General features: G+C 40.9%; 1 protein-coding gene across 3 annotated transcripts; it reads right to left on the reverse strand.

The window, feature by feature from the left end:
* LOC100217319 (uncharacterized) lies at positions 1 to 18,514 on the reverse strand. Of its 3 annotated transcripts, XM_018237136.2 has the most exons (7): positions 18,099 to 18,514; positions 14,570 to 14,680; positions 9,628 to 9,788; positions 7,284 to 7,497; positions 6,059 to 6,159; positions 789 to 926; positions 1 to 246 (listed from the first exon to the last, which is right to left on the reverse strand). In XM_018237136.2, exons 2-7 carry the CDS (start codon positions 14,678 to 14,680, stop codon positions 159 to 161), a joined length of 813 nt encoding a protein of 270 aa, XP_018092625.1. In that variant the 5' UTR covers positions 18,099 to 18,514; the 3' UTR covers positions 1 to 158.
* Positions 18,515 to 25,756: the final 7,242 nt, after the last annotated feature.

Genomic DNA, 25,756 nt, shown 5'->3' on the forward strand with positions numbered 1-25,756 from the left:
TGCTATGTTGGTTTATTAATGTCTGAGATTTTTATGTTTTTTTACACAAAGAGAACTGACATGTGCATGTGCTGATATAATAATGGAGAGGCTGTAATAACTTTGCTAAAAAAATGGCTCAGTCTTCTAATGGTGCAGGTTTGACAGTTGAAGGCAATTCAAGGTTTGGATGCAAGAAGACAGAAATAATATACATGAAATCCTAGACGAACATCAGAGGCAGGTTCACCCAATATATCTAAAAACCTGCAAGAAAGAATATGAGATCATAAGTAATTATTAGAGACTGCAGAGACACAGATTAGATACAAGTTTGCCATGTGCAATATATTTGTGTATCATTTCCTTTATTCTTTGCAAAAGGTGGAAACAAGCAATTTAGAGAGTGACAAACTCCAATCTGCATTAGTTCAATATAAACTAAAAAAATATCTGTGCTGTGCTACCTTCACAAGTGATTTTTCCTTTTATATTTATTTTGCATCATATACAATTTCATATAGTTATCTCAACATACATCCATCCATTCCATTGATTCATTATAAGAAGGTTTAGTTTGCACAGGTTGTAGGCCATTAGGAAGGTAAGCACATGTTTGGTTGATAGTATAGTAGAAAGCATCTAAAGGTTGATAAATTAAATTTATTGATGTGCTGGCACTACTTGGATACCCAAATCAAAGATTTATGAATGCCTAAGAACGTTGAACCAGGTTGCTTATTGCTCTCTCTGGTTTGGGTTATTTTATGTTTTCTTTGTTGTGCAATATGTTCTTTTTATCCACATACCTTTTCTCTAAACCTTGTAGAAATGCTGTGGCCTTATCTTTGTCTTGCTCTAGGAACTTCTTGTACGAACATATTGCCTGAAGGAAACTCATTATTTCGGAGACTGTTAAGAAAAATACTTCACGGATGCCGTTGATCCTAAGAAAACAAATGGGATCACCCAGTCTTGACAATAGTTGTAACCAGGCAAGATTAATACAGTTTATAGATCATGATTTGTGCTGCTGTCAGTAACCTGAGCTTAGGGAATGACTCATGGAGGCTTATTTATTAAATATGGGACTTAAGTGGTTTTAGAAGTTTTTGGAACCATGACCAAATTCAAATTCTAAAACCAAATTTAAAAAAAAATATCTGAATAAAAATAAGTACAATTGGGTACTATAGGATCAGTGAAGCTCCATTTGACTTATATAGTACCTTTGATTTTAGCAACTTTTATTTGCCTTAAAGATTTGCCTTTTTACACTTTATAGAAAAACCACAATTAGATCGCTAGTAAATGGGCCCCACAATGTACTATATATATATATATATATATATATATATATATATATATATATATATATATATATATATATATATATATATATATATATATATATGATATAAATGTAACACTTCAAGGCAGATTCATTACATTGCAGCCAAGAGACCAGTGCAATTAACATCAGTACAATCAGCTTAGCTTACTAACAACTTCCTAGCACACAGTGGGGGTCATTTATCAACACTGGGCAAATTTGCCCATGGGCAATACCCCATGGCAACCAATCAGATTGTTGTATTCATTGTTCTACTTGCAGCTGGTTTTAAAAACCTAATCACTGATTGGTTGCTATGCAGGACAGCCATCAGGGGAGGACAGGGGGGAGAGTTGTAGGGGGCCCGAGGGTAAGGGGGGCCCCAGCCAAGCCACACTTACTTGATTAGCCGGGCCCCCCATCTTTCTGAGAGCTCCTGACTTTGGGAAGGCATGGACGTTTAAGGGGCCCTGGCCACCAATTTTCTTATAATGTCGGGGGGGCCTGGCCACCAATTTTGGCCAATTTTTCTCATGTGGGGTCCTAGCCACCAATATTTTTTAATGGGGGGCCCTGGCCACAAATGTTTTTTTATGAGGGGACCTGACCACCAATATCTTTTTATTTTTTATTAACATGTGGGAACCCTAGCCACCAATATTTTTTTTTGTTTTTTACTGTGTGGCGGGGAGGGCGGACCTGTAGGTGGGGCTTGCGGTGGGTGCGGCCCAGGGGACCCATGAAATTTTGTCGTACGGGGCCCTACGATTTCTGATGGCGGTCCTGTTGCTATGGGTAACTGTCCATGGGAAAATTTTCCCAGTGTTGATAAATGAGCCCCACTGAATACGTGCAGTGTTACTGACACTCCTATAAAAAGATCCCGTGACAATTTTGAAGGCCTTGATCACAGTTGTAGAGATGCTGAACCTTTGGGCTGGTGTAGGAAGTATAGTACCTGTATAGAGCAGGGAAAATAAGTGTTAACTTAATTTATGGATTTATTTGTTTTGAGTTCTTTGTATGTGTGGATTACTTGGATTGTTTGGTGTAAATTTCATGTCAATAGTCCCATTAAAATATATTTACTGAGAAAAATGTTGATGATTCAATAATTATTTTCTCTGCGGTATAAAACAGCATATCTAGCTAAATTGATTTGTAGGGCCTAGTTCACCTTTAAATACTGAGGAACTTAACTACAATCTGACATAAAGGAGCACAATTCACAGTATAAATCAAACTGATTTTAAGGACATTTAACATATTATTGTTGTAACCTGCCTGTCAAACAGATCATGGCTTCTTAAGTAAAAAATTTAAAATTACAGGCTAAGATGATGGAAAAGTTTATGAAAAAGAAAAACAATGCACATTCAGCTGCTGGGATAACTCCCTAGTTTATTCCAAAGAAGAGTTTATCATCTGCCTCAATATCAGCAGTGGGACCCATGATCACCCTGTGCTCACCACATTGTTACTCCACTGCTGCTTTGGTTTAACATCAATGCAATGATGTGTCTTTCCCTTCAGAGCCATAGGCATGGATTCATTGTTTTGTATTTTTACTATTGTTTACTTATTTTTCTTATGGGATCTTTTATCAGGAAACTCGTTATCCAGAAAACTCCAAAATACAAGAAGTCAGTCTCCCATAGACTCCCATTTCAATAAAATAACTTAATATATGGAGATTCAAATTGTGGAATAATCCCTTATCTGGAAAACCCCAGGTCCCAAGCATTCACAATAACAAGCAGTGTCGGACTAGCCCGGCGGGATACCGGGAAAATACCCGGTGGGCCCCGACCCTAGTGGGCCCCCGCCAGGCCAGTCCCCCTCTCCCAAACAGTTTTTAAAAAAATAAAAAAAAATTCAGCGCATCGCAGCGCCGTTTGCGCATGCGTGCCGAGCGGCGTTTCCGTTTGCGCATGCGCGATGCGCGCAATTATACCGAGCGGCGATTCGCCTAACAAGTAGGTAGCGGGGGGCCAGAGGGGGGCCCTGGACACCAGTCCCGGTGGACCCCGGGCCCCCCAGTCCGACCCTGATAACAAGTCTCATACCTGTATCATGAAATTTGTGGGAAAATGTGCACAAAAGACTGCTCTTCAAAGAGACATTGGTTTATTTTCCCACTTTTAAACAAACACAGTCAACTATGCACAGGGGTGATCATTGTGGCAAACAAACATAAATCATAAAATAAAAACCTTGCCCACTGGGCACTACCTTCACACTTTGAAGCAGTCCCTGACTAGACTGGGCCCCTTGTGGACAACCAGCACAACAAACAACTAGTTTGGCTCACCCCTGTACTGACAGGACTCTTTCCTGTAAGATTTCAGCTTTCTGGCTTCCTTCACTCACGTTGCCAGACTCACAAGCTTGACCAACTCATGGTCCCGGTCACTTTCTGCTTCAGACAGACACAGACAGCACTCCCAGCTCCTCTGGGAGTTCTTTACACAGCCAGGTCTCCTACCTGCTGAGAGACACACTCTCCCATTCCAATTATGTTTAAATAGCCTTTCCACAGGACAGCTTTCCTGTGGAAGGTGAACTCCAATGTCCCTGGCTACTAAAGTCTTTAAACAGAGCGCTGATTCTCTGTTTCATAACTCCCTTCCTGGAGCCTCTCTCAGTCCCTGGGGAGAAACTAAAGGCTATAGTGACCTTTTTCCTCCTTTTCCTAGTCACTCTACCACATATCCCCCTCTCTGCTTCAACCCATAGGGGTGAGCTCATTGAAAACCTAATAGAAATTCTCTTTCTCTTGAAGGGATTTCTATAAGTCTCCTCATGTTCTCTTTCTTATGGATGAGACCCAACACACACATCTCAATCAGGGAGTCCACATGCATGCTTCTTTGTAAGGCTGAGTGATTCTCAGGCATCACCACCATCTGCTTGCACTTTTGCCTTACTTTACTCCACCAGGTTACCATTCCTGAATCATGGGAGTCATTTTCGGATGGACACTACAAGGCCAACTTATCGCCATCACATGGATCTGACACATGCGTCTCTATGGGAGCGACCACACACACTTCCATCTCCTGAATTTTTTTTACTAGGGAAGACACACACACTTTGGCATCTCTGTTACCATCATGCACACTTTGCATTTTAGTTTTACCCACTGCCTGATATATAGGGTGTCCTTCCGCAACTGGCAATGTTGGGTTTTCAAACACACTGAGGTCTTTCACTTCAAGCCCATGGCCAACAGTTTTAGTTTGCCCTCTGGTTGCATCTTGCTCACATACTTGTGTTATACAACCAGACACACACTCAAGCAAGCACCTCACATTTGGCATCACTTGTATTGGGACCCAATGCATCCTCTGTCAGACAGACAGATTCTGACTGCAAGACTCCTTTCATGGAATGTAACACAGGAGTCATGACTTCGCTTTCAACCACAGTCACTCCATGCAGCTTATCCCCATTGACAGCCAAGTTACCTTTCTCCATATTAGCACACTCAGGTCTGTTCTCACTCACTGTTTTACCAGCAGTCTGTGCCTTTAAGCCGCTCTCAGGCACACTTTCCTTCTTCTGAATAGAAGGCACACATTTTACTAGGGAACTTGTAACTTCACATTCCTTTCCCTCTCCAGCACACCATGTTTCACCTCTCACACAGAAGGGCTCACTGGAGAACAGTTCTGTGGTTGGTACCTGCACACACACAGATTCAGGAAGCAATTTTACATTTTCATCACTCGCTTTCTCAGACATCCCGTCTGGCTTATCACCATTAAGACTCATGGTACTATTTTCCAAACGATCATTTGCATTGACTGTGTTCACACACACATCTTGGCAGACACAGATTTCAGGTCTCTCATCTGACTTCTCACTTAACACACTTACAGGTGGCTCACTCCCCCATTTCTGCTTGCACACTTCAAACAGTCTTTGTATTGCAAAATATAGAGCACAATTGTCTGTAACATGCTCTATACTAAAACAATGGGCACACCTTTTCCTTTCAATAAGCCCAGTCAATTTAGAAATACCATCTGACTAAGACTGCTCATTTGTACACCCATCCCCTTTAAGACTTTTGATAGATGAGCTACTGCAGGGAAACAAACGGTTACCATCTATTGCCTTTAAATCCTTGTTCGGTAAAGTACTTGAGCTTTCTCCGCTCAACAATTCCCCATGCAGACTTTTTTCCACATTTGCTGCAATTTCTTGCACCAGAGTTGCAGTATCATAACCATTCACAATGGCAACATTTATGTTTGTTAAATTAGGCTTTAAACCTTCCACCCTTTGTACTGCAGAATTCACCTCTGCTAGGGAAAAACTCACTTTGGGAGTCACCCCTAAACTTATGGTGTTACTTCACACCTCACAGTCACACTCTTAGAATTCACATCCTGACATTGGTCAGCAAAATTACACATTACAGTTTGCATAGAACAGACATTATTAACCACATGTTTGATTGCCCCACATTTAAACCTTTGTGGATTACCCACAACTCCCAGAATAGGGAAAAGTCAGTTCCCAGAACAATTACCACTTCACCGTCACTCACAACCATAAGTGAGTGGATAACAGTCCCTTTGGTCACTCTACCACAACAATTAAATAAAGTTTTTGAATTTGTCCTGATATCTTAGATAGGAAATGAATAACAAATTACTGTATATCATATAAACTCTGTAGTAACAACAAATACGATTTAACTTTATTTTTATAGCTTCTATACTTGCACTTGTTTCTTACCTTTGCTTATCTTTAAATGGTATGGCACTGAATAATTCCTGATACATAGCCTTCATTTCACCATCAACTTTCTTATTAAATTCAAAGAGAATTTTCCAAGCCTGTATCATGAGAATTGCAAATAAAAATTAGGGGTTAGTGATTAAAAATATATAAATATATATTATATTATTTGCCCAAAGTTATGGTCACCACATCAGGCCATCAGGCCATTTCTAGATTCCCAACACATTCCCTTGAGTAGAGTTGCCTGTATGGGCCATCACGTACTGGACTTGGTCAGTAGGTTAAAAAAAATCTAAAAAAAGAGTTGCCCTATGGCTTGGAAAATAGATAGCCTTTTCTATAACAATGAAGAGAAGTTTGGATGAAGAATGCTGTCATAATGACAGTGATGCTTATGATGACATAGCTATCATCAACTGAACTATTTCTGTTTGTACAGTATAATCCTCCAAGTCCTCCTAGCAGACGAGACAATGTTCAGGTTCATTCTCTGCAAAAAAGTCAACTACAGGTATGTGATACATTATGTAAAATGTTTGCCATGGGATTTTTATGGATAATGAATTAAAGGTTTACCATTCCTTATTTATACTTGAAAAAACTTAAGCATTAAATGAATAGGATGCCACCAATATGCACTTATGCGTTTAGTTACAATCAAGGTACTGCTCTATTATGAAGCAGAAGTTGATGTAGAGTGATCAGCTTTTTACGTGGGATCTAATTCTAGAGACCGTGGCAACTGGTTACAACTGGTCCCAAACATCTGTTGCTATGGGTTACTAGACCTGGTAAACAATTAGTGACATTTACAGTATTACTTTACCAGAATTGCTTAGCGTAGGGTTGTCCAACTGGTGGCCCACAGGTGGATGTTGTGTATCTAAGAAATCTCCATGCTGAGGATTTCTCAGATTCGAAATGGAAAAAAAAACTTAAAGGTCTTTCAAACCAGCAATCCAGTGAGCATAAAGAGAAAGGAGTGGAAAATTCAAATGCCCCTGCTACTAACCTTATATTCACTTTTTATAACGAATTCAGTGATAGCCAGAGGGGCACATACCTTCAGAAAGTTGCATAATGTGAACTCCTTTAAATTTAATTTACAAATAAATTATAACTACTGCATTTTTTTAGATATTTAGAATTAAACTGTATTTTATTATGCAAAAACATTTTTGAATTTTTTTAACTACCAAAATGAATATCTTCTTCTCACCTCACTAAAGGCAGCAGTTAGTTCCTCTGACTTGTCCTTATACTCAATCTCAAATACCAATGAAAAAGAATGTAAGGCCAAACAGCCTCCATGTTTAAGCACCCGAGCTGCTTCCTGTCCAAATTTCTCAGGATTGAACCAATGAGCAGCAAGGCCTGCATTAATCAGATCCACTGATGCATCTTCCAGAGGCAGCTCCTCAGCTGGGGAAATCCTGCAGAGAAGAGATTCATGATTCTATGGTAGCACATGAGTATATTTTGTAATGTAAGGAACAACAATGGCAGAGAGGAAAAATGTAAAGTCTTTGAACTAATTTTTATACTTTGTGGGAAGCAGTGTCGGACAGGGACCTCCACCATCCCAATCCTGCTTCCCACAAAGTAGGGAAGCAGGGTCAGACATGCACGCAGAGTTTTTTGTGCATGTGCGCAGCATTTAAAGGTTGGGAGGGGGCCCCCAGGGATTGCCAGGAGGGCCCTTTGTTTTGCCCAGTGGACTGCCAAGGCTCCGGGAAGATTAACTTTTCAAATGTTAGACAAGCAGGTTTCTTATGCAGAGTCGAGACAGGGACACAAAAATGCAGAAAATAAGACCTTGTCTTGAATTATTCACTCCAACACATTAGCAAGATGCTTATCTACATATGTCATCAAAAATAAAGAACAGTCTCTCTCACAGCTAGTAGTAGTTTTCCTAACTATGGCAGGGCATCTCCCAGACTCTGGACCATCACAAGGTTAGAACCCTGTTATTCACAGAATGTCTCTCTATTAGTCAGGCCACACAGCCTACTTCCAAGTCTGCTTTACTGCTTCCCTTTCTCCACAAGACTCAGTCTCAGCTGAATTTGGGATGTTAAGGACACACATAATATGTAGTAATCTGGAGTTGTAATATATACATATATATTAGCCTTCTATTTCATCTTGTGTTGTACAGGTATTGGACCCATTATCCAGAAACCTGTTATCCAGAAAGGTCTGAATTGCAGAAAGGCCGTCTCCCATAGACTCCATTTTATCCAAATAATCCACATTTTTAAATATGATTTCCTTTTTCTGTTATAATAAAACAATCCATTTTACTTGATCCAAACTAAGATATAATTAACCCTTATTGGAAGAAAAACCAGCCTATTGGGTTTCTTTACATGTTTACATCATCATGTTTACATGGTTTTCTAGTAGACTTAAGCTATGAAGATCCAAATTACGGAAAGATCTGTTATCCGGAAAACTGCAGGTCATGAGCATTCTGGATAACATGTCCCGTAACTGTTCTAGGGAGGGGCAGAAGAGACAGTGAGGATCATTTATAAACAGTGGGCAAATTTGCTCCTGGGCAGTAACCCATGGCAACCAATTAGACGAGTGCTTTCAGTGCTCAAACTACAGCTGGCTGGAAAAAGCTAATAACTGATTGGTTAGTATGAATTACTACCCAGGTGCAAATTTGCCCGTGTTTATAAATGAGCCCCAGTGACTGGAGTTGATGCTTCACGATCATAGGATAAAGAGGCAGAATTACCGGATTCTAGGATTGCTGTTTTGATACACACTTGGTTTCTTAACCAACCCTGCTGCTAAACAGGTTCAGTGGAGGTTTGTTGCACTTTCCAGTTCCTTGTGGCAGCAATTTTGCTGCTATTCAGTATAATTTTAAAATAAGGCAATTTAACAATCTTGCCCCAGATGTTACTTAAAAGTAACTTTTATTATGTTACAGAATGGCTAATTATGTTTTAGTTATTTGCCTTCTTCTTCTGACTCTTTCCAGCTTTCAAATGGGGGGTCACTGACCCCTTCTAAAAACAAATGCTCTGTAAGACTACAAGTGCATTGTTATTGCTAATTTTCATTAGTCATCTTTCTATTCAGGCCCACTTCTCTTTATATCCCAGTCTCTTATTCAAATCAGTTCATGGCTGTTAGGGTATTTTGGACCCCAGCTACAAGATTGATTACTTAAAATGCAAATTGAAGAACTGCTGATTAAAAAGCTAAATAACTCAAAAACCTTAAATAATAAACAATTAATATCAATTACAAATTGTCTCAGAATATAACTCTCTACATCAAACTAATATTTATGTCAACGATGAAAAACCCCTTTAACCAGTGATGGAAAATGGAATGAATAGAGAGCATTTTATCATCTGCCCACTGATCTGGAAAAAGCTTGAGCAACAAAACAGATGGAATAGCCCCTTGTGTCATTAAAAGAAGAAGAGCATATATATATATATATGGAGACCACAGTGTCATTCAACAGTATAAATGCTCCAGCCATGTTAATGACTAGAATCAATATAACTGATAAGAAATATAGTAAAATCACTTACTGGTAAGAGATGTTCTCATTTGAGGTACATTTTCTGGCCACACTTAACTGGGACTCACTAACATCTATTCCAATCACCTTCTGGAAATATGGAGCCAAAGTCCGAGTGGACCTCCCTGTCCCACAGCCAGCATCAACTGCCAGCTCAAATGGCTTCCCTTTCTGTAAAGAATGAAGCACAATTAGTCATCAGGAGTACAATTTAATTATCAGAATCACCATTTAAAGAAACTGGTTTCTGTTAATACATTTCAAGATTGGCCATTCTTACCCATTTAAAGGGGTGGTTCACCTTTAAGTTACTTTAAGTATGTTATAGATTGTCCTATTCATAGAAACATTGCCATTGGTCATCAATATTTATTCTTTATAGTTTTTGTATGAGAAGTGCCTGTGAAAACAAGTACATCCAGAGCCATATACCTTATACTGGATGTGCCAACAAAGACATAACCAGTAGTGATGGGGGCGAACCTGATACTTTTTGCTATGCCAAAAATTTGAAATTTTTTGAAATGCATTAAAGTCTATGGGAAACAACAAATTGCGCAAAATTTTCTGTCGTGCGACAAATTTTTTCATTCATTGGCGTCTATGGGGCAAATTCACTAAACGACGAAGCGCCTAACGCTAGCGTTAATTTGCCAGTGTATCGCATTTTCGTTTATTCGCCGATTCACTAATGGACACTGGCGTAAATTCGCTAGTGTTACTTCGCACCCTTACGCCTGACGTAACTATGCAAATTCACTAACGTGCGGATTTTTCTGAACGCTATCTTTTACGCCAGACTTCCTTTGCTACCTCAGACCAGGCGAAGTGCAATAGAGTAGCAATAGAGATTGCTTCAAAAAAAGTTAAAAAAATTTCTAAGTCCCATAAAACGCTGGCGTTTTTTAATTTTTTATGTGTGATAGGCTGAAAAAGATCGAAAAATTTTTAGGGGCAACCCTCCTTCCCCCCTACATTTCCTAACTCATGGCAACTTAACTATATAGTGGGCACATGTGTAGGGCAAAATAAAAATTTAATTTGCTGTTTTGAAGGTTTCCCAGGCTTGTGTAGTGCTGCTACATATACCTCCATTGTAACTTAAATTTGGCGCCGTATGCAAATAAAGCATCGCTAGCGTAACTTCGCTTTACTTGGCGAATTAACGCTAGCGCAACTTCGCAACCTTACACTTCCCCTGAGCGCAACTTCGGATTTTAGTGAATTTGCGTAGCGCTGGCGAAAATACGCCTGCCGAAGTGGGGTGAAGCGGACGCTGGCGCAACTACGAAGCTTAGTGAATTTGACCCTATGGGTGTTGTTATCACTGCAAAACGTGCCAAAAAAATTTATTCATCACTAATAAATGATGTTAGATGTAGAGGTCAGTTAACAATACACTGATTGATTGCATGAATTTTGCACCCCTTACTTCCAGGATGTCTATCAGGGCCAGAACTAGGGGTAGGCAGAGTAGGCACGTGCCTAGGTCGCAAAGCTGGGGGGGGCGCCAGGCATGTACCTGTTCTGTCGCCTACCCCATGTCCGGTCCTGTCTCTCCCCGGCCGCTGCTGTAATTTTAGTGCATAAATAAATGCACTGCTGCGCATGTCCGCACAAGCACGGTGTCCGTCTCTCCCTGGCCGCTGCTTTAATTCCTGTGAGTAAATGCGCTTCTGTGCATGCGCACACGAGCGCAGTTTTGCGCATGCGCGCTCGGGTGCAGTTTTGCGCATGCGCAACGGAACAAGCTGTCAGCCGGCGCCGTGGCCGGCCAGGTTGCCTAGGGCGCCTGCCCGGGTTGGCCCGGCTCTAATGTCTATCATCTGAAAACATAATGTGCAACATGTTAGCAAAGACATAGGCAGCAGAAGATGGTTTCAGCTGGGGGGGCCAGGACGAGGACCAATTTTTTGGTCACGCCCCCTTTTAGCCACTCCCCTTTGACTCCACCCACTTTCCGTGTGTTTTCACTGAGTTTTCAGGGAATTTCAATTTTAATTTCACATTTCAGGAAATTTCATGTATAAATACCCCCAGACTGAATGGCACAGTGGAAATTGAATGTGACCCTACCCCTCACAAATGACACACATAGGCCTTTAAGGACTAACAGCATGTGTGCCCATCACTGTGGCACTGAAAGAGTAAACAGCAGTAGGGCAGCAAAACATCAAAATGCATGCCTAGCAATCCTATGAGCAGCAATGAGGAAGCAGCAACTTCCCAGCAGTTACATTCATTGCACATCATTCACAGCTCCCACCGAATGATGTGCAATGAATGTAACTTCTGGGAAGTTGCGGCTTCCCCATTGTGCTTATTGGATTGCTAGGCTAAAGGCTAGCCTAGCAGCTCTATTTGCACAACAACTCCCAACATCAGGCAGCCTGTAATTAATGGTGATGGAAGTAGGGACTTGTAGTCCTCCAAGATGTGAGGACAAAATGACCGAGTACCAGTGGCAATGGTACCCTCCCCCGCCCTTTGGTTGTTCTAAGCCCACTATTGAATGCACTCATGAAGCAGCTGGGCACCGAGCGGTGGGGGGCTCACTCATGCTGACAGGTGTCGCAGCTTGCACCTGTGTCACCATGGCATCATCTTCTGCAAATGTGCAGCCAGAGCCAGCTCACTGCGGCCGCTCCATCGATGAGGCACATGGAAGAGGTGAAGGCAGGGCCAGTCTTAACAACTGCGGGGCCCAATTGGAACCATTTTGGTGGGGCCCCCTAAATGGAGTTTTGCCATCTGGCACAGGGTTCCTGTCCCATGATAATTACTCACTACATTTCACTAATTTATTTCTAGAGTTCAACTGCATACAAAACGCAGGAATTTATTTTCACAGTATATGTGCATTTTTAAAGATTTACCCTCAAACCTTCCTGTTGTATGGTAAATAGTACAGGGGAATACCTATGCTGGCATGGTTTTCTGTTATCTCTCTGTACAAAGAATGAGCAAACTTAGGGGGCTGTTCCTGCTGAATTGTGCTTAGTACAGGGAATACCTATGCTGCTATATTTTTATGGGATCTCTCTGTACAGACTATGAGCAAACTTAAGGGGCTGTTCCTGCTGAATTGTGCTTAGTACAGGGAATACCTATGCTGCCATAGTTTTATGGGATCTCTCTGTACAGACTATGAGCAAACTTAGGGGACTGCTCCTGCTGAATTGTGCTTAGTACAAGGGAATACCTATGCTGCTCTAGTTTTATGGTATCTCTCTGTACAGACTATAAGCAAACTTAAGGGGCTGTTCCTGCTGAATTGTGCTGAGTACAAGGGAATACCTATGCTGCCACAGTTTTATGGGATCTCTCTGTACAGACTATGAGCAAACTTAGGGACTGTTCCTGCTGAATTGTGCCTTTGACCATGTCCACTATAGGAAAAATATTGAATATATAGATAGCTAAACGTTTCTTTTTAAAAATGCAATTTATTTTATAAAAGCCAAAAGAAACATTTGCAATTCCATGTATAATACCCCAGAACTTAAAGGATGAATTCCATGAATAAAAATCCCCAGAAATGGCACAAATGCAATTGTTGCTAACAAGGAAAGGGTTAAAAATCACAAGGCAGTGTAATAAAAATGATTTGTATCCTTACTTGCCCAGCATTCTTTCTGCAGTGAAAGTGGGGGAAGGGGGAAGAGAATGAATCTGCAGCATCAGCCACCAGCGTCTCCCATTCATGCTGCCTGTTAGTACTGGACAAAGCAAACATATACTGGCGCCTTTTTCCCTGCCAGCGATTGGCTGTCATCTGTCCCATAGCTGAGGGCACACAGGGGACCTAAGGAATGCTCCTTCTCCCACCTCTCCACCACATACTTGCTCAAACCCCCACCCCCTCAGTCTACTCAAGCTGAGCAGTCCAGATAGAAAAAACAAAGAAAAGAAAACAGACATGGCCCCTTGGGGTGGGCTCTTCCGACTAAAGAAAGAGATCTGTTAAGGTTACTGCACGCACATCGTTTGATGCGGGAGGAAGTCAATTGCAAGATTTTGCTATGGTGGGGGCCCCCATGGGCACGGGGACAGATTGGGCCCAATAGGTCTCATTAGCCTAAGACCGGCACTAGGCAGAAGGAAGGCGCAGCAAGTCCAGCTGTCTGTGATCTCTCCCTCCCCTAACACACGCCCATCCCATCTTCCGGCTAAACACACACGGGAAACCTCTGCAGCATATAATTAAATCTTTAGCAATACATCACGTGTCTGTCTGTACGGAGTTTATTGGAGACGGAGCAGCAGGCAGAACGTCTTCATCCACGCAGAGCCGCACACCAGATCCTCTCTCTCAGCAATCAGCGTGTAAGCGCAGGATCAGCCTATTTGCGCCTAAACGTTTTGGCGACATTATGCTGAACGCGATTGGCCAGTTTTAGTCATGAGAGCTTTCGGCTTCTTCAGCCCCAAAATAAATGATAATGGCGTCGGGTTTTGGCGCAAGTATTTTGAAAAAGGCTGCTCAAGCTGTTATAAGCAGAATTCTTAAAAAAAAAAAAACTCCAGGAGAATTTTTTTTGGGGAGGCCGTGGCCCCTGTGCCCCCCCCCCCCCCGGTTCTGCTGCCTATGAGCAGAGAGCTGATTTGAACTACATGGACAGCTTCTCTGTAAGAGAGGGCAGACCCACGAACTTCTGTGTGAACAGTAACTTGGTTGCTTTATAGAACTCAGCATTACGTGTCTGTAATAGTAACTTTTCATAGAGAGCATACACAGGAATAGGAAGAAGAAAATCACACAGGGTTACAGGTCAAACATGACATCACATTGCTAAGCAACAATAGACCCTCCCTGCACTGGAACAATCTCTGTCTGTTGTTTTCTAACACAACATAAATCTTGGAGCCTGAAAAGTGATGGAAAAATTATGAAGAATCTGGAAGCAATATTGAAGGAATGAACATTGGGCAAATCAAACATAACCCCTTACCTTTTCTTCCAAATATGACATTACCAAATTCTTAATTTTTGGAGAATCGACAATCATGCCAGCTTGATAAGCGTCAGAGAATTCCTTGTTATGAAATACATCTACAGACATCTATAAAAAAGATTAAAACATGTTATAACCAAAGCGAAACAATGACTAAATGCAGGGAAATGATTAGTGTGAAGCAGAGTGATCTGTAAATATAACTACCATTGACAGCAGCCTCTGTCTGTCCCTTTCTATGCTCTGCCCTGGTGGTTCTGACTTCTGAAACAATTTAGTGAAGCTGAAGTATGAAGAAAATGCAAGTTCGACTTCTGCTTCATTGTTTCCAGTGTAGTGCAGTGTAGATACACAAAGTACAGCTTTAATTTGCAATTACATTTACAGAGATCTTTGCAAGAAATGTAATATTATTAATAATTTACAAAGGTTCTAAAATTATGTATACATGTAATTGCTGTTAAATACAGTATCTGTCTGTCTGTCTGTTTACACTCTCTAAACTCCTGGCTCTGACTCTTGAAACAATGTTGAAAGTCAGCTGTTTAACAGAATTCAGGGAACAGAAGGGATAAACCAGGCATGTCCAAAATCAGGCCCGCGGGCCAATAGCTGCCCATTTTCAAATTTACACCGGCCCTCACTCCATCATAAAATTAATAATAATGCGGTACTCCAGCATAGTGTGATCAGGAATCACATAGCTTTAGCAGTAATATTTTGGCAAATATTTGCAAGGTGTTCGCAATAGACACATACTGGCACTTAGTAATGCGCCGCATATTTGGGCACATTAGTGAAATGATCTGCCACTTGGTCTATACTGTTGCCCGTGTGCTGAAGGTGTAAGCAATCGACACGTACTGGCACGTAGTGATACGCCGCTCTCATATTCATCTTTACTATACGTCTTTTGACACCTTTAGCCCTAAAGAAGTATGCGTGAGCGGCCTGTCACTACATGCCAGTACGTGTCTATTGCGAACACCTAATATTTGCCCAAATATTACTGCTACGGCGATGCGATTCCTGATCGCACTATGCTGGTGGGCCGCATTATTATAAATTTCATGATGGAGGCTGAGAGCCAGTGTAAATTTGAAAACGGGCCACAATTGGCCCCCGGGCCTGACATTGGACATGCCTGAGATAAGGAGAGCTCAGAGAGAAAAGGGTGTGTGGCTTTATGCTATTCTTATTCACTCTCTCATCATATCATGTCTAGACTACTGTAACTCTCTTTTAATTGGCCTTCCCCTCCAGAGACCTCTCCAGTCTATAATGAACATAATGCTGCGAGGCTCATACACCTCAGCAACCGCTCCTCCTCTGCCACACCATTCTGTCCATGGGCATCCACAGAGGGGGGCAAGAGGGGCAGTGCCCTCCCCCAAAACTGTGCACATAAGTTTCCACCTGTTCATGCATTGGCCCGAGTTTACTGTGGTTTCTGTCGCGATCCCTCGAAGATTTTTCTTCTGTGCAGCAGAGTTTTCTTTTAGCTCCTTTCCTAGGTGCTCGCTCCCCCCTCCCTTGTCACGGTGCTGCCGGATCGTATTACTTCAGCTGTGACAGAGAGAGAGAGCAGCCAGGGAGCATCTGATTGGCCAGTAGCACAGATTGCAGCGCGGGAGAAAACAAAGGAAGGAAAGCCCTATCTATTGCAGTCTGCAGCCTTTTACTTGTGAGTTCTGGGGGTATTTATACATGTACTTGCCCCTGTGCCATCTGTTTGTGAGTTCTGGGGGTATTTATACATGTACTTGCCCCTGTGCCATCTGTTTGTGAGTTCTGGGGGTATTTATACATGTACTTGCCCCTGTGCCATCTGTTTGTGAGTTCTGGGGGTATTTATACATGTACTTGCCCCTGTGCCATCTGTTTGTGAGTTCTGGGGGTATTTATACATGTACTTGCCCCTGTGCCATCTGTTTGTGAGTTCTGGGGGTATTTATGCATGTACTTGCCCCTGTGCCATCTGTTTGTGAGTTCTGGGGGTATTTATACATGTACTTGCCCCTGTGCCATCTGTTTGTGAGTTCTGGGGGTATTTATACATGTACTTGCCCCTGTGCCATCTGTTTGTGAGTTCTGGGGGTATTTATGCATGTACTTGCCACTGTACCATCTGTTTGTGAGTTCTGGGTGTATTTATACATGAATTTGCCATTTTGCCATCTTTGTGTGAACTAGGGTTGCCACCTGTCAGACAACCGGTATTTTGAAGGGTTGCCCGGGTCAAAACTTCCTGGATGGTTTTTCAAATTAGGGAAACTGTGCAGGATTCCCTTGATTGACCCGGTGATCGGCTGATCGCTGTTGCATAGCTCCACCCCCTGATGGCAGTGACACACCCACCTATCTCACAGGCCCGCCCACAGATGCCTCCTTGCCCCACCCTGGAAAATTTTCTGCGGACACCCATGATTCTGTCAACCACTGCACTGGCTTCCGTTACCTTTCACAATCAAATTCAAATTAATGACCCTGACTTTCAAAGCACTTCATAACGCTGCCCCACCCTACATCTCTGAACCCATCTCTATAAACTCACCCAACCGCTTACTACGCTCCTCTAATGACCTGCTACTCAACTCTTCTCTCATTACCTCCTCACATGCTCGCATTCAAGACTTTGCAAGGGCTGCACCCCTACTCTGGAATTCTCTCCCATGGTCTGTCCGACTTTCTCCCAACCTTTCTGCTTTCAAGAAATCTCTTAAAACGCACTTCTTTTGAGAAGCCTACCCTCACTCTGCTTAACTACCAAACGCAACACCACATACAGTACCACATTTCTCACCCACTTAATTCAATCTTGCCCACTCCCACACCTTGTGTATTACTCCCTTCCCTTTAGACTGTATGCCTATGCATAGGGCCTTCCTCACCTTTTTGTACCTGTATTGATTGTGATGTATGTAACTCCATATGTTCTATGTATATAATTCATGTGATTTAGTTGAATAATCACATTTACTTTACGGTGCTACTTAATATGTTGGTGCTATATAAATACATGTTAATAATAATAAATGCTAGTGCAGGAAGTAGGAGAAATGAGCTGGACATTTCAACCAATTATTCAGAAACCACACCAAACTCAATGCAGAGAATAGGGTATGTTATTCTAGGGGGCAGTTCAGAGTCATTTGAGGGACAGAAAAAAAAAAGGTTTACTTATTCTTTAAAAATCACATAGAAATATAATAGCCTCTCCATAGTCCCAATACTCAGATTCCTAAAACAACAAAATTATATTAGAATAATCATCAAAATACTACACTACATCCTTTAAAGTTTAAAGGATGTAGTGTAGTATTTTGATGATTATTTAAAGTTTAAACTATGGCTCTAGTTCAGAGCTGTCCAAATGGAGGCCCGCAGGTCAGATGTGAGATCTCCAGTCATTACATCATGACATCTTTATTTATAATCTATTCCTCAAACATGAGATATAAGATATAATTGGCCCCAAAAAATACAGGGCTACTGTAGTAGATTAAACAGCTTAGGTATACCTTACCTTTTGATCCTGTTCCTGGTCTGTTTATTCTTCTTGAACTACATCAGCACTGAACAGTCCTTTGGCTTATATAGGATGCTCTTCCTAGTATAAGGTCCCGCCTGTTCTGGGAATGTGTTTTCAGTCCTTAAATGTGTCTGATTTGCCCTTAAGCATCGTATCTTAATTTTCTATGTTGAGGAGGACTGGTAGAACTGCTTTAATGATACATAAGCCTCTTCTCACCTAAAACTTGAAATTCCAAATAAATAAGTCACTAGTCACAAAAGCTTAAAAAATATAGCAAAAGGGAAAAATGAAAAATAATATCACAGTACTTTACAATTCTTTGTAGCACAACAGTGTACTGTGCAAATATCAGTTAAAGTGAAAGGAAATATTAAAACTACCACTTCACTTCACTGACAAAGTCATATGAGGTGATAAAAAAATGGGCGTTGGTTTGGGCAATCACTCTCTCTTAAAAGCTGCAATTCAGCAGCGGGGGAGGATATAGCCCTCCAGAAACCAAGGTTCAGCAGACATTTACTTTTTACTTTACTATTGCTATTATGCAGAGAGACACAGGATCCTCAATACTATGACTGGTAGGTAAATAAGTTAGGGACCGCCATATGGGGTTTACCTTGACGTGGTATGGTGGCTTTTCAACTTTATGATCATAATTTTGCAACTAAAAACCCCTGTCTTTGTTAACACATGCATTTGCATATCTACTGAATTACTGAATTACTTAGACAGGGGCCCAGGGAATGTGCACTGACCCATTTGGATATGCCAGTAGCACTTCCCTTATACTTATACATATTTTTACTTAGCAATGCGGGTGCTCCCACAACCCCCCTTGTGTATTTGCTTTTACAGCCTGTAGCTTTGGCTAAGCTTCTTGTGGCTTGTAGCACCCCCCATACCCACCCCTATTAATTAATAGTGGCCCTATGCTTTTAACTGCACCATATTTATACATTTTTGTCAAAAATGGGCGTTGGTTTGGGCAATCACTCTCTCTTAAAAGCTGCAATTCAGCAGCGGGGGAGGATATAGCCCTCCAGAAACCAAGGTTCAGCAGACATTTACTTTTTACTTTACTATTGCTATTATGCAGAGAGACACAGGATCCTCAATACTATGACTGGTAGGTAAATAAGTTAGGGACCGCCATATGGGGTTTACCTTGACGTGGTATGGTGGCTTTTCAACTTTATGATCATAATTTTGCAACTAAAAACCCCTGTCTTTGTTAACACATGCATTTGCATATCTACTGAATTACTTAGACAGGGGCCCAGGGAATGTGCACTGACCCATTTGGATATGCCAGTAGCACTTCCCTTATACTTATACATATTTTTACTTAGCAATGCGGGTGCTCCCACAACCCCCCTTGTGTATTTGATAAAAAGTAGCTCAAAATCATTATGCAGGTTAGGAACCCACATATAAATTCTGTAGCATTCGTGATAACAGTTACACTCACAGACTTTAACTGATTAGCAGATTTACAGAGTTGACAACTTTTCAAAGTCGGTTACCAGGGGGGACCTGTGGCATGTGCAGCATGCCGCAGAGAAATTTCTGGGTTTGTGACATCACAAGAAGTTACGTCATGCGCAAAATCTTAAAGCCTCCGAAACCACTCTGCATATGAGCACGTCACTCCACTAACGTCACTGAAATGTTCTGTGCATGCACACACTGGAGTTTTTCCTGCAAATCGTTAGAAATCATCAGAGATCGTCAGAAATCAGGGGAATGCATCGGATAGAGCGAAAAATCTGTTAACTCCCGAAAAAATAGGGGGAGTTGACAGCTCTCGTCTCGAACAAATAGGTACATCAAAGGTTAAAGAATCTGGATTGAACTCACAAAAAGTCCTTTAAAAGTTGTGTTTTAGTTGGCAAGAAGTCTCTGTTGCGCTCAGTCCCAACTGCTCATGCCCCAAATCTGCATGTGTGTCCAGGTGTGCTGACATCACGGTGACAAGTAGGCTTCCTCTCTACTCACTTACATCAGCAGTTCCCCCGTACTTGAAATCTTTATTGCGGCTACCAATTCAGCAAAGGTATATTGTCACATAACAAAATTCTTCTCGTGACTTTCAAAACCTTTAATTCTATTTCATTTCACTACATGCCTTCCTAGCCCATAGATTATCACTGCTAACCACATGGTACAATTTGGCAGGGTCGGACTGGGGGGCCCGGGGCCCACCGGGACTTCTGGTCCAGGGCCCCCCTCCGGCCCGAGCTGCGTCGCTCAGTGCACATGCGCGAGCTGCGCAGCCCCGAAAACTTTCCCCCCCCCCAAAATTTAGATATCGGGAGAGGGGGTTTGGCCTGGTGGGGGGCCACGAGGGTCGGCCCACCGGGTTATTTCCCGGTTTCCTGCCGGGCCAGTCCGACACTGCAATTTGGCCCCTCACTATCCTGGATACTTTTTGATGTTGTCTGAACTGAACTGAATTCAGTAAACTTTTAAATATAGGATTATTTATTTCCTCTAACACTCACCCTTGTCTCGGATGGCTCCGGGTGCACATGCCCTGGACCTTTTGCTTAATTTGCCAGCTGGGTTGCCTAGGGTGCCCGATTAGCTTGTTCCAGCCCAGGGAGACAATAAGAACTGTGCAAATACGTGCATAAACTTTGGATGTCAATATTTTGTAGGTGACAGGGCAGAGTCACAAAAGCAAAGAAGAAGAATTGTTTTATTACTTTTGCAGAAAACCGGTTATCACTGAGTCTTGTCAGAACAGTTTGTGTAATTTTGCTGTAGTTGTATGAATTAAAGCAAGCCTCAAGCAATCAGAGAGAAAGCAAGTCAGTTGGTTGCTTACTCAGCACTTGAGTAGTGGCATGTGCAAGAACCATTTTAAAATACTTCAATGCTGAAAAAGTTTGAACTCACAAAAAGTCCTTCAAAAGTTGTGTTTCACTTGGCAAGAAGTCTCTGTTGCGCTCAGTCCCAACTGCTCATGCCCCAAATCCGGATATGTGTCCTTGTGTGCGTTCCTTTGGAATTCCATTTCTAAATTCCTCCATAGAGAATCTTTCAGTATTTTCAAAACCAAACTCAAACACTACATCTTGGAGCAGTGGCATAATAACTAACACAACCAGTAAGTAAATCTGTCTTTTTTTTTTTTTTTTATCTGTCTACCACAGATTAAAAAATGAAAGCATCCAATAGATTACCACTGCTAACCACATGGTACAATTTTGCCCCTCACTATCCTGGGTGACATGGTGACAAAGGCAAATAAAAAGAATTGTTTTTTTTATTAAATAGAGAGGTTAGGACTGTAATTAAACAGGGAGTGGGGATTCCCTGAAAAGTTTGAAAGAATATGATCAAGAGGGTGAGTAGGTGTAAGAAAATCTGAAACCTTGGCATGTCTTCAATATCCTTGATTGCACCCCACCATATACACATATATATATGTGTGTTTATATTTTATGAGATGCTTATTCCCAAAATCGGGAAAAATACAGTAGTACAAAGCAATGCATACCAAAAGCTTGGTATGCATTGGTAAAAACTCCTTACATTACATTTTTATATCATTTACTGTATATGAAATGCCAGGGCTTATTTGAATCGCAATCCAGATTTTACTCTTAGAGGAATTTAGATGTATGTCCACAAAGGAACATGAGTTCGGTTAGCACCTCATTTTGTGAGATACGAAGACAGCATATATATTCTTCTGTTTTTTTTTTTAACCTATCTCTGTGTGCAGAAATAATAAATGAGACCTGGGGGTAAATTAACTAAGCGTCGAAAATTCGTCAGGGACAGCTTTGCAGCCATCGCAAAACTTCGCCAGGTGAAAATTCGCTCAGACAACGTTAATTTACTAAAATGTGAAGTTGCGTCCAGAGCGGGGACGTTGGCGAATTTTCACTAGTGTTACTTTGGCAATCAAAGCGAACCGTTCAATTATGCCTATCACAACTTCGTTAGAGGTCTTCGCCCAGGCTAATTAGCATAAATGAAATGCACGGAAATGATAAAGTTGAATAGACGTATATGTTGCGGAAAATACATTACATTACACAAGTCCAGGGAACCTTAATAAAGAAAATATAGTTGTTATAATGCCCTACACATGAGCCCACTGTATAGTTTATGTTTCATATGGTAGAAAAAGTATGGGGGAACCCGGTTACCCAAAAAAAATTTCAAGGACTTTTGCCGGCTATCACTCAGAAAATAGGAGAAGAGACCATTGTTTTTTTGGGACTTTTTCCACTAAAAATATGATGTAAGTAACAGAAGATTGAGGAAGATCTATGCACTCCAATGCACTTTGCCTGGTCTGAGCTGGCGAAGGCAAGTCTGACGAAAGAGGTAACGTTCAGTAAAATCCGCCTCTTAGTTTGTGGAGTAACGGCCATTCAACAAAGAATCCATGTGTTTAAAGGACTGGTTATGTGCCTTCTGCTGCCTGAGGCTTGGATGCCTGGAATACCCCAAAAATGAAAAGCAGCCTCTAGTCAGGTAAGTCACAAAACCTAAATCATCATTTGACCTGAAAGGTTGTTAGACTTTTTACTTTGCTTTACTGTAGAGTAAATAGATTTGTTTCTGTTGTTATGGATACAATCCTTTGTTTCCTTGGCCAGCTGAACAGGTAGAAGGGTGAACTCTAATACAATGAAAGTTGTTTAAAATCTTAGTATCTGGCAGGGCAACACTAAGTAAGCTCTGACTTGTACTTTACTGAGACACACTCAGGGTAAATTCTTTTATGTCACTTTGTGAGTTCAGAAGGTTAACTTTAGACAAAAATTAGAGCATGTTATTTATAATATTTTATTATATAGAGTGTAACAATCAAAAATCTATACATCATTGTTATATGGTGTTAAATTGGCAGAATTATTATCCACTTAGTAGGTCTCATAGACCGTCACTATTTATTGGTCTGGTGGAGGAGGACTATTTGAGCCATTATATACTTGGAATGTCAGGGCCTATTTTTTGCCTGTGACTGCAGCCTCTTGAGTAGGCTTTAAGGTATTCAGGTGTCTGAAGTTCAGTGTTTTATTTTACTTCTCTGTTTTGCAGATGTCCACTTTAGCAGATAACCCCCTCTCTCCAATGATTAACTAAGTATTCTAATTGATAATTTAATTGGTTGTAGATTATAAAAGTGCAATGTGCTGTGGCAATTGACCTGTTTTAATTGTGCAGCGTTCTCAATTTCCTGTTATTGTGTGCGTATACCCAGTTTTGGCTCATTATTTTTAAATAAATAAGTCTGCACTATTATATATTTTTTCTTTTCCTGAATATTATGCGAATACTTGAGGACACCATGGACTCAGCATGAGCTTGCTTGATGTGTACTTACTTTGAAATTTTGGTTAGTAGGCAATTTTACCATAGGGTGGCTGATTTATAATTCTTAATCTAACTCACCTACAGCACATGGCACTTTTTTTAAACTAGTCTCACAAAATTAACACAGCACTGTGTGTTGCACTTGATAGATTCTTTATTTGCCACATACAAAAATTATACAAGTACAACATGTAGTGAAATGTACCCTGATCATTCCAAAATGGTGTAATTTTATTTTAAACAACAATATACTAGTGCATAAATAAAATTGTGCAATAGTGATTAAATACAAAAACAATGACAGTGTAATGCATTAAATAATGCATACTAAATATATAATAAATAAAACGTAGTGCCATAATTTTTTCAAAACACAGCTGCATTGTGCTTATAATATAAAAAAATACATACTAATTTCCTACTGTGAAACACTAACAATATCCATAAATCATAGTGCATTCTAAACAATACATACTTAAGTGCAAAGTGCCAGAGGGTAGCAAAATCTAAAATTTATTCCTAGATTCATCAATATAGAAATAATTAAAAACTAAAAAAGCTGTGGTGGCATTTTCTGATAAAGCTTGAGGATAAAAACTTTACCGAAATCTCTCTGTTCTGACCTTAAAACTCCTAAAATGTTTTCCTGATTTTAATAAGTCAAACAGATAATTACAAGGATGAGTTCTATCTTTAATAATTCTGATTGCTCTAACTTTACATTTCCTTACATAAATATCTTGTAGTGATGGTAAAGTGAATCTAGTGTAACTTTCTGCTGCCCGGATCACCTGCTGTAAATCATTACAATCTTGTACAACACAATTCCGAAACCGTCAAATGATATTCTGCGTCAGAACACTCTCCACCGCACCAATATAATTGTTTTTTAAAATCTCTGCTGAAAGTCCAAATTTCCACAATTTCTTAAATAATAAAGATGCTGCCTTGTCTTCTTAGACTGTGCTCGCATATGCTCAGACCATGTCGAGACCCCTAAATATTTAAAACTACTCTCCCTCTCTACTGTAGCCCCACCAATAGTAAGTGTAGAATAAGACCTCTGCTGTTTCATGTCTGGAGACATGGAGTACCAGGAAGTTGGGAGCCTGAAGACTGGGTAACTCGGGGTGTAACCATACACAGGATTACAGAGATCCAAATCCATGATAACGATGAAATAATATTTAATCAACTTAAGTGATTACAGCTCACGGTTCTCACAAAGTATATACAAACTTGTAGTTGAAAGCAGCAGTCCAGAAACAGGCCAAACAGTAAAGGCAGGCAGCAGACAAACAAAGTCAAGGGACAGGCCAGGAGTCAGAACTGGGGAATCCACAAGCAGAGCAAGTGTAACGTTCACATCAATCAGGAACCTTTTAGACGTCAGCGCTGGGCCGATCGCTGCAAAAGGAATAGTCCAGTGTTGGACTGGCCAACCGGGATACCAGGAAAACTCCTGGTGGGCCCAGGTGTCTGTGGGCCTTTGTGCTGCTAAACATTTGGCCTATTTCATGGCCATTCCCTATTTCTTTGAGAACAAAGAGGCTAAATAGATGGAATAATAAGTTATAGTATGTAAAGAATAGAGACTAGGAGAATAGAGGTTGAGTGAGGAAAAGAAGAATAACAGTACTGAGAGTGGGCTATGGTTCTTTGATGGGCCCATGGTCTAAGGTTTTTGGTTGGGCCTTAGGTGTCCCAGTCCAACACTAGGGAGGTAAGAGTTCTGAAGGATCTTCCGGCGCGTTTTACAGCAAGGAGGTCCGTGTAGTCCTACCCTTAGATGGCGAATGGTCTAAGTCGAATTTTTAAAGAGACAGTACATAAATTTCGATATTAAAATTTTTGCATTTTTTTTCAAATCGAATTTGGACTATTCCCTAGTCTAAGTACACAAAAAATAGCTCGAAATTCAAATTTTTTTTATTCGGAAATTCACCTCAGCCTTTGATAAAACTGCCCCTTACCATTTGCTAGTTAGTGGAATTTGGAAAAACAGGAATATGAAAAGCAGGAAAATGAAAAGCTCAGCAGAACACATATTTAAGTAAAAAGGGAAAAATATATTAATAAAAGGATTCTGTTTGTCGCTTTGTTAAGTAGCTGTGAGTGTCATTTAGGGTATTTAACGAATTCCGTATCTTGTCTTTTAAAAAGAAAAAGACAGTTGGCTCCCTGTTAATTCTTGGTTATTTAAAGGAGAAGTCAACCTATATAGGGAAAAAATCCTACCCTGTGTAGGCCCACCTGACTCCTCCCCCCTGGCCTACCTGACCCCCCGGGCAAATGCCCCTAACTTGTTACTC

The sequence above is a fragment of the Xenopus laevis genome, chromosome 9_10S (genome assembly GCF_017654675.1).
Source record: "Xenopus laevis strain J_2021 chromosome 9_10S, Xenopus_laevis_v10.1, whole genome shotgun sequence".
Lineage (NCBI taxonomy): Eukaryota > Metazoa > Chordata > Amphibia > Anura > Pipidae > Xenopus > Xenopus laevis.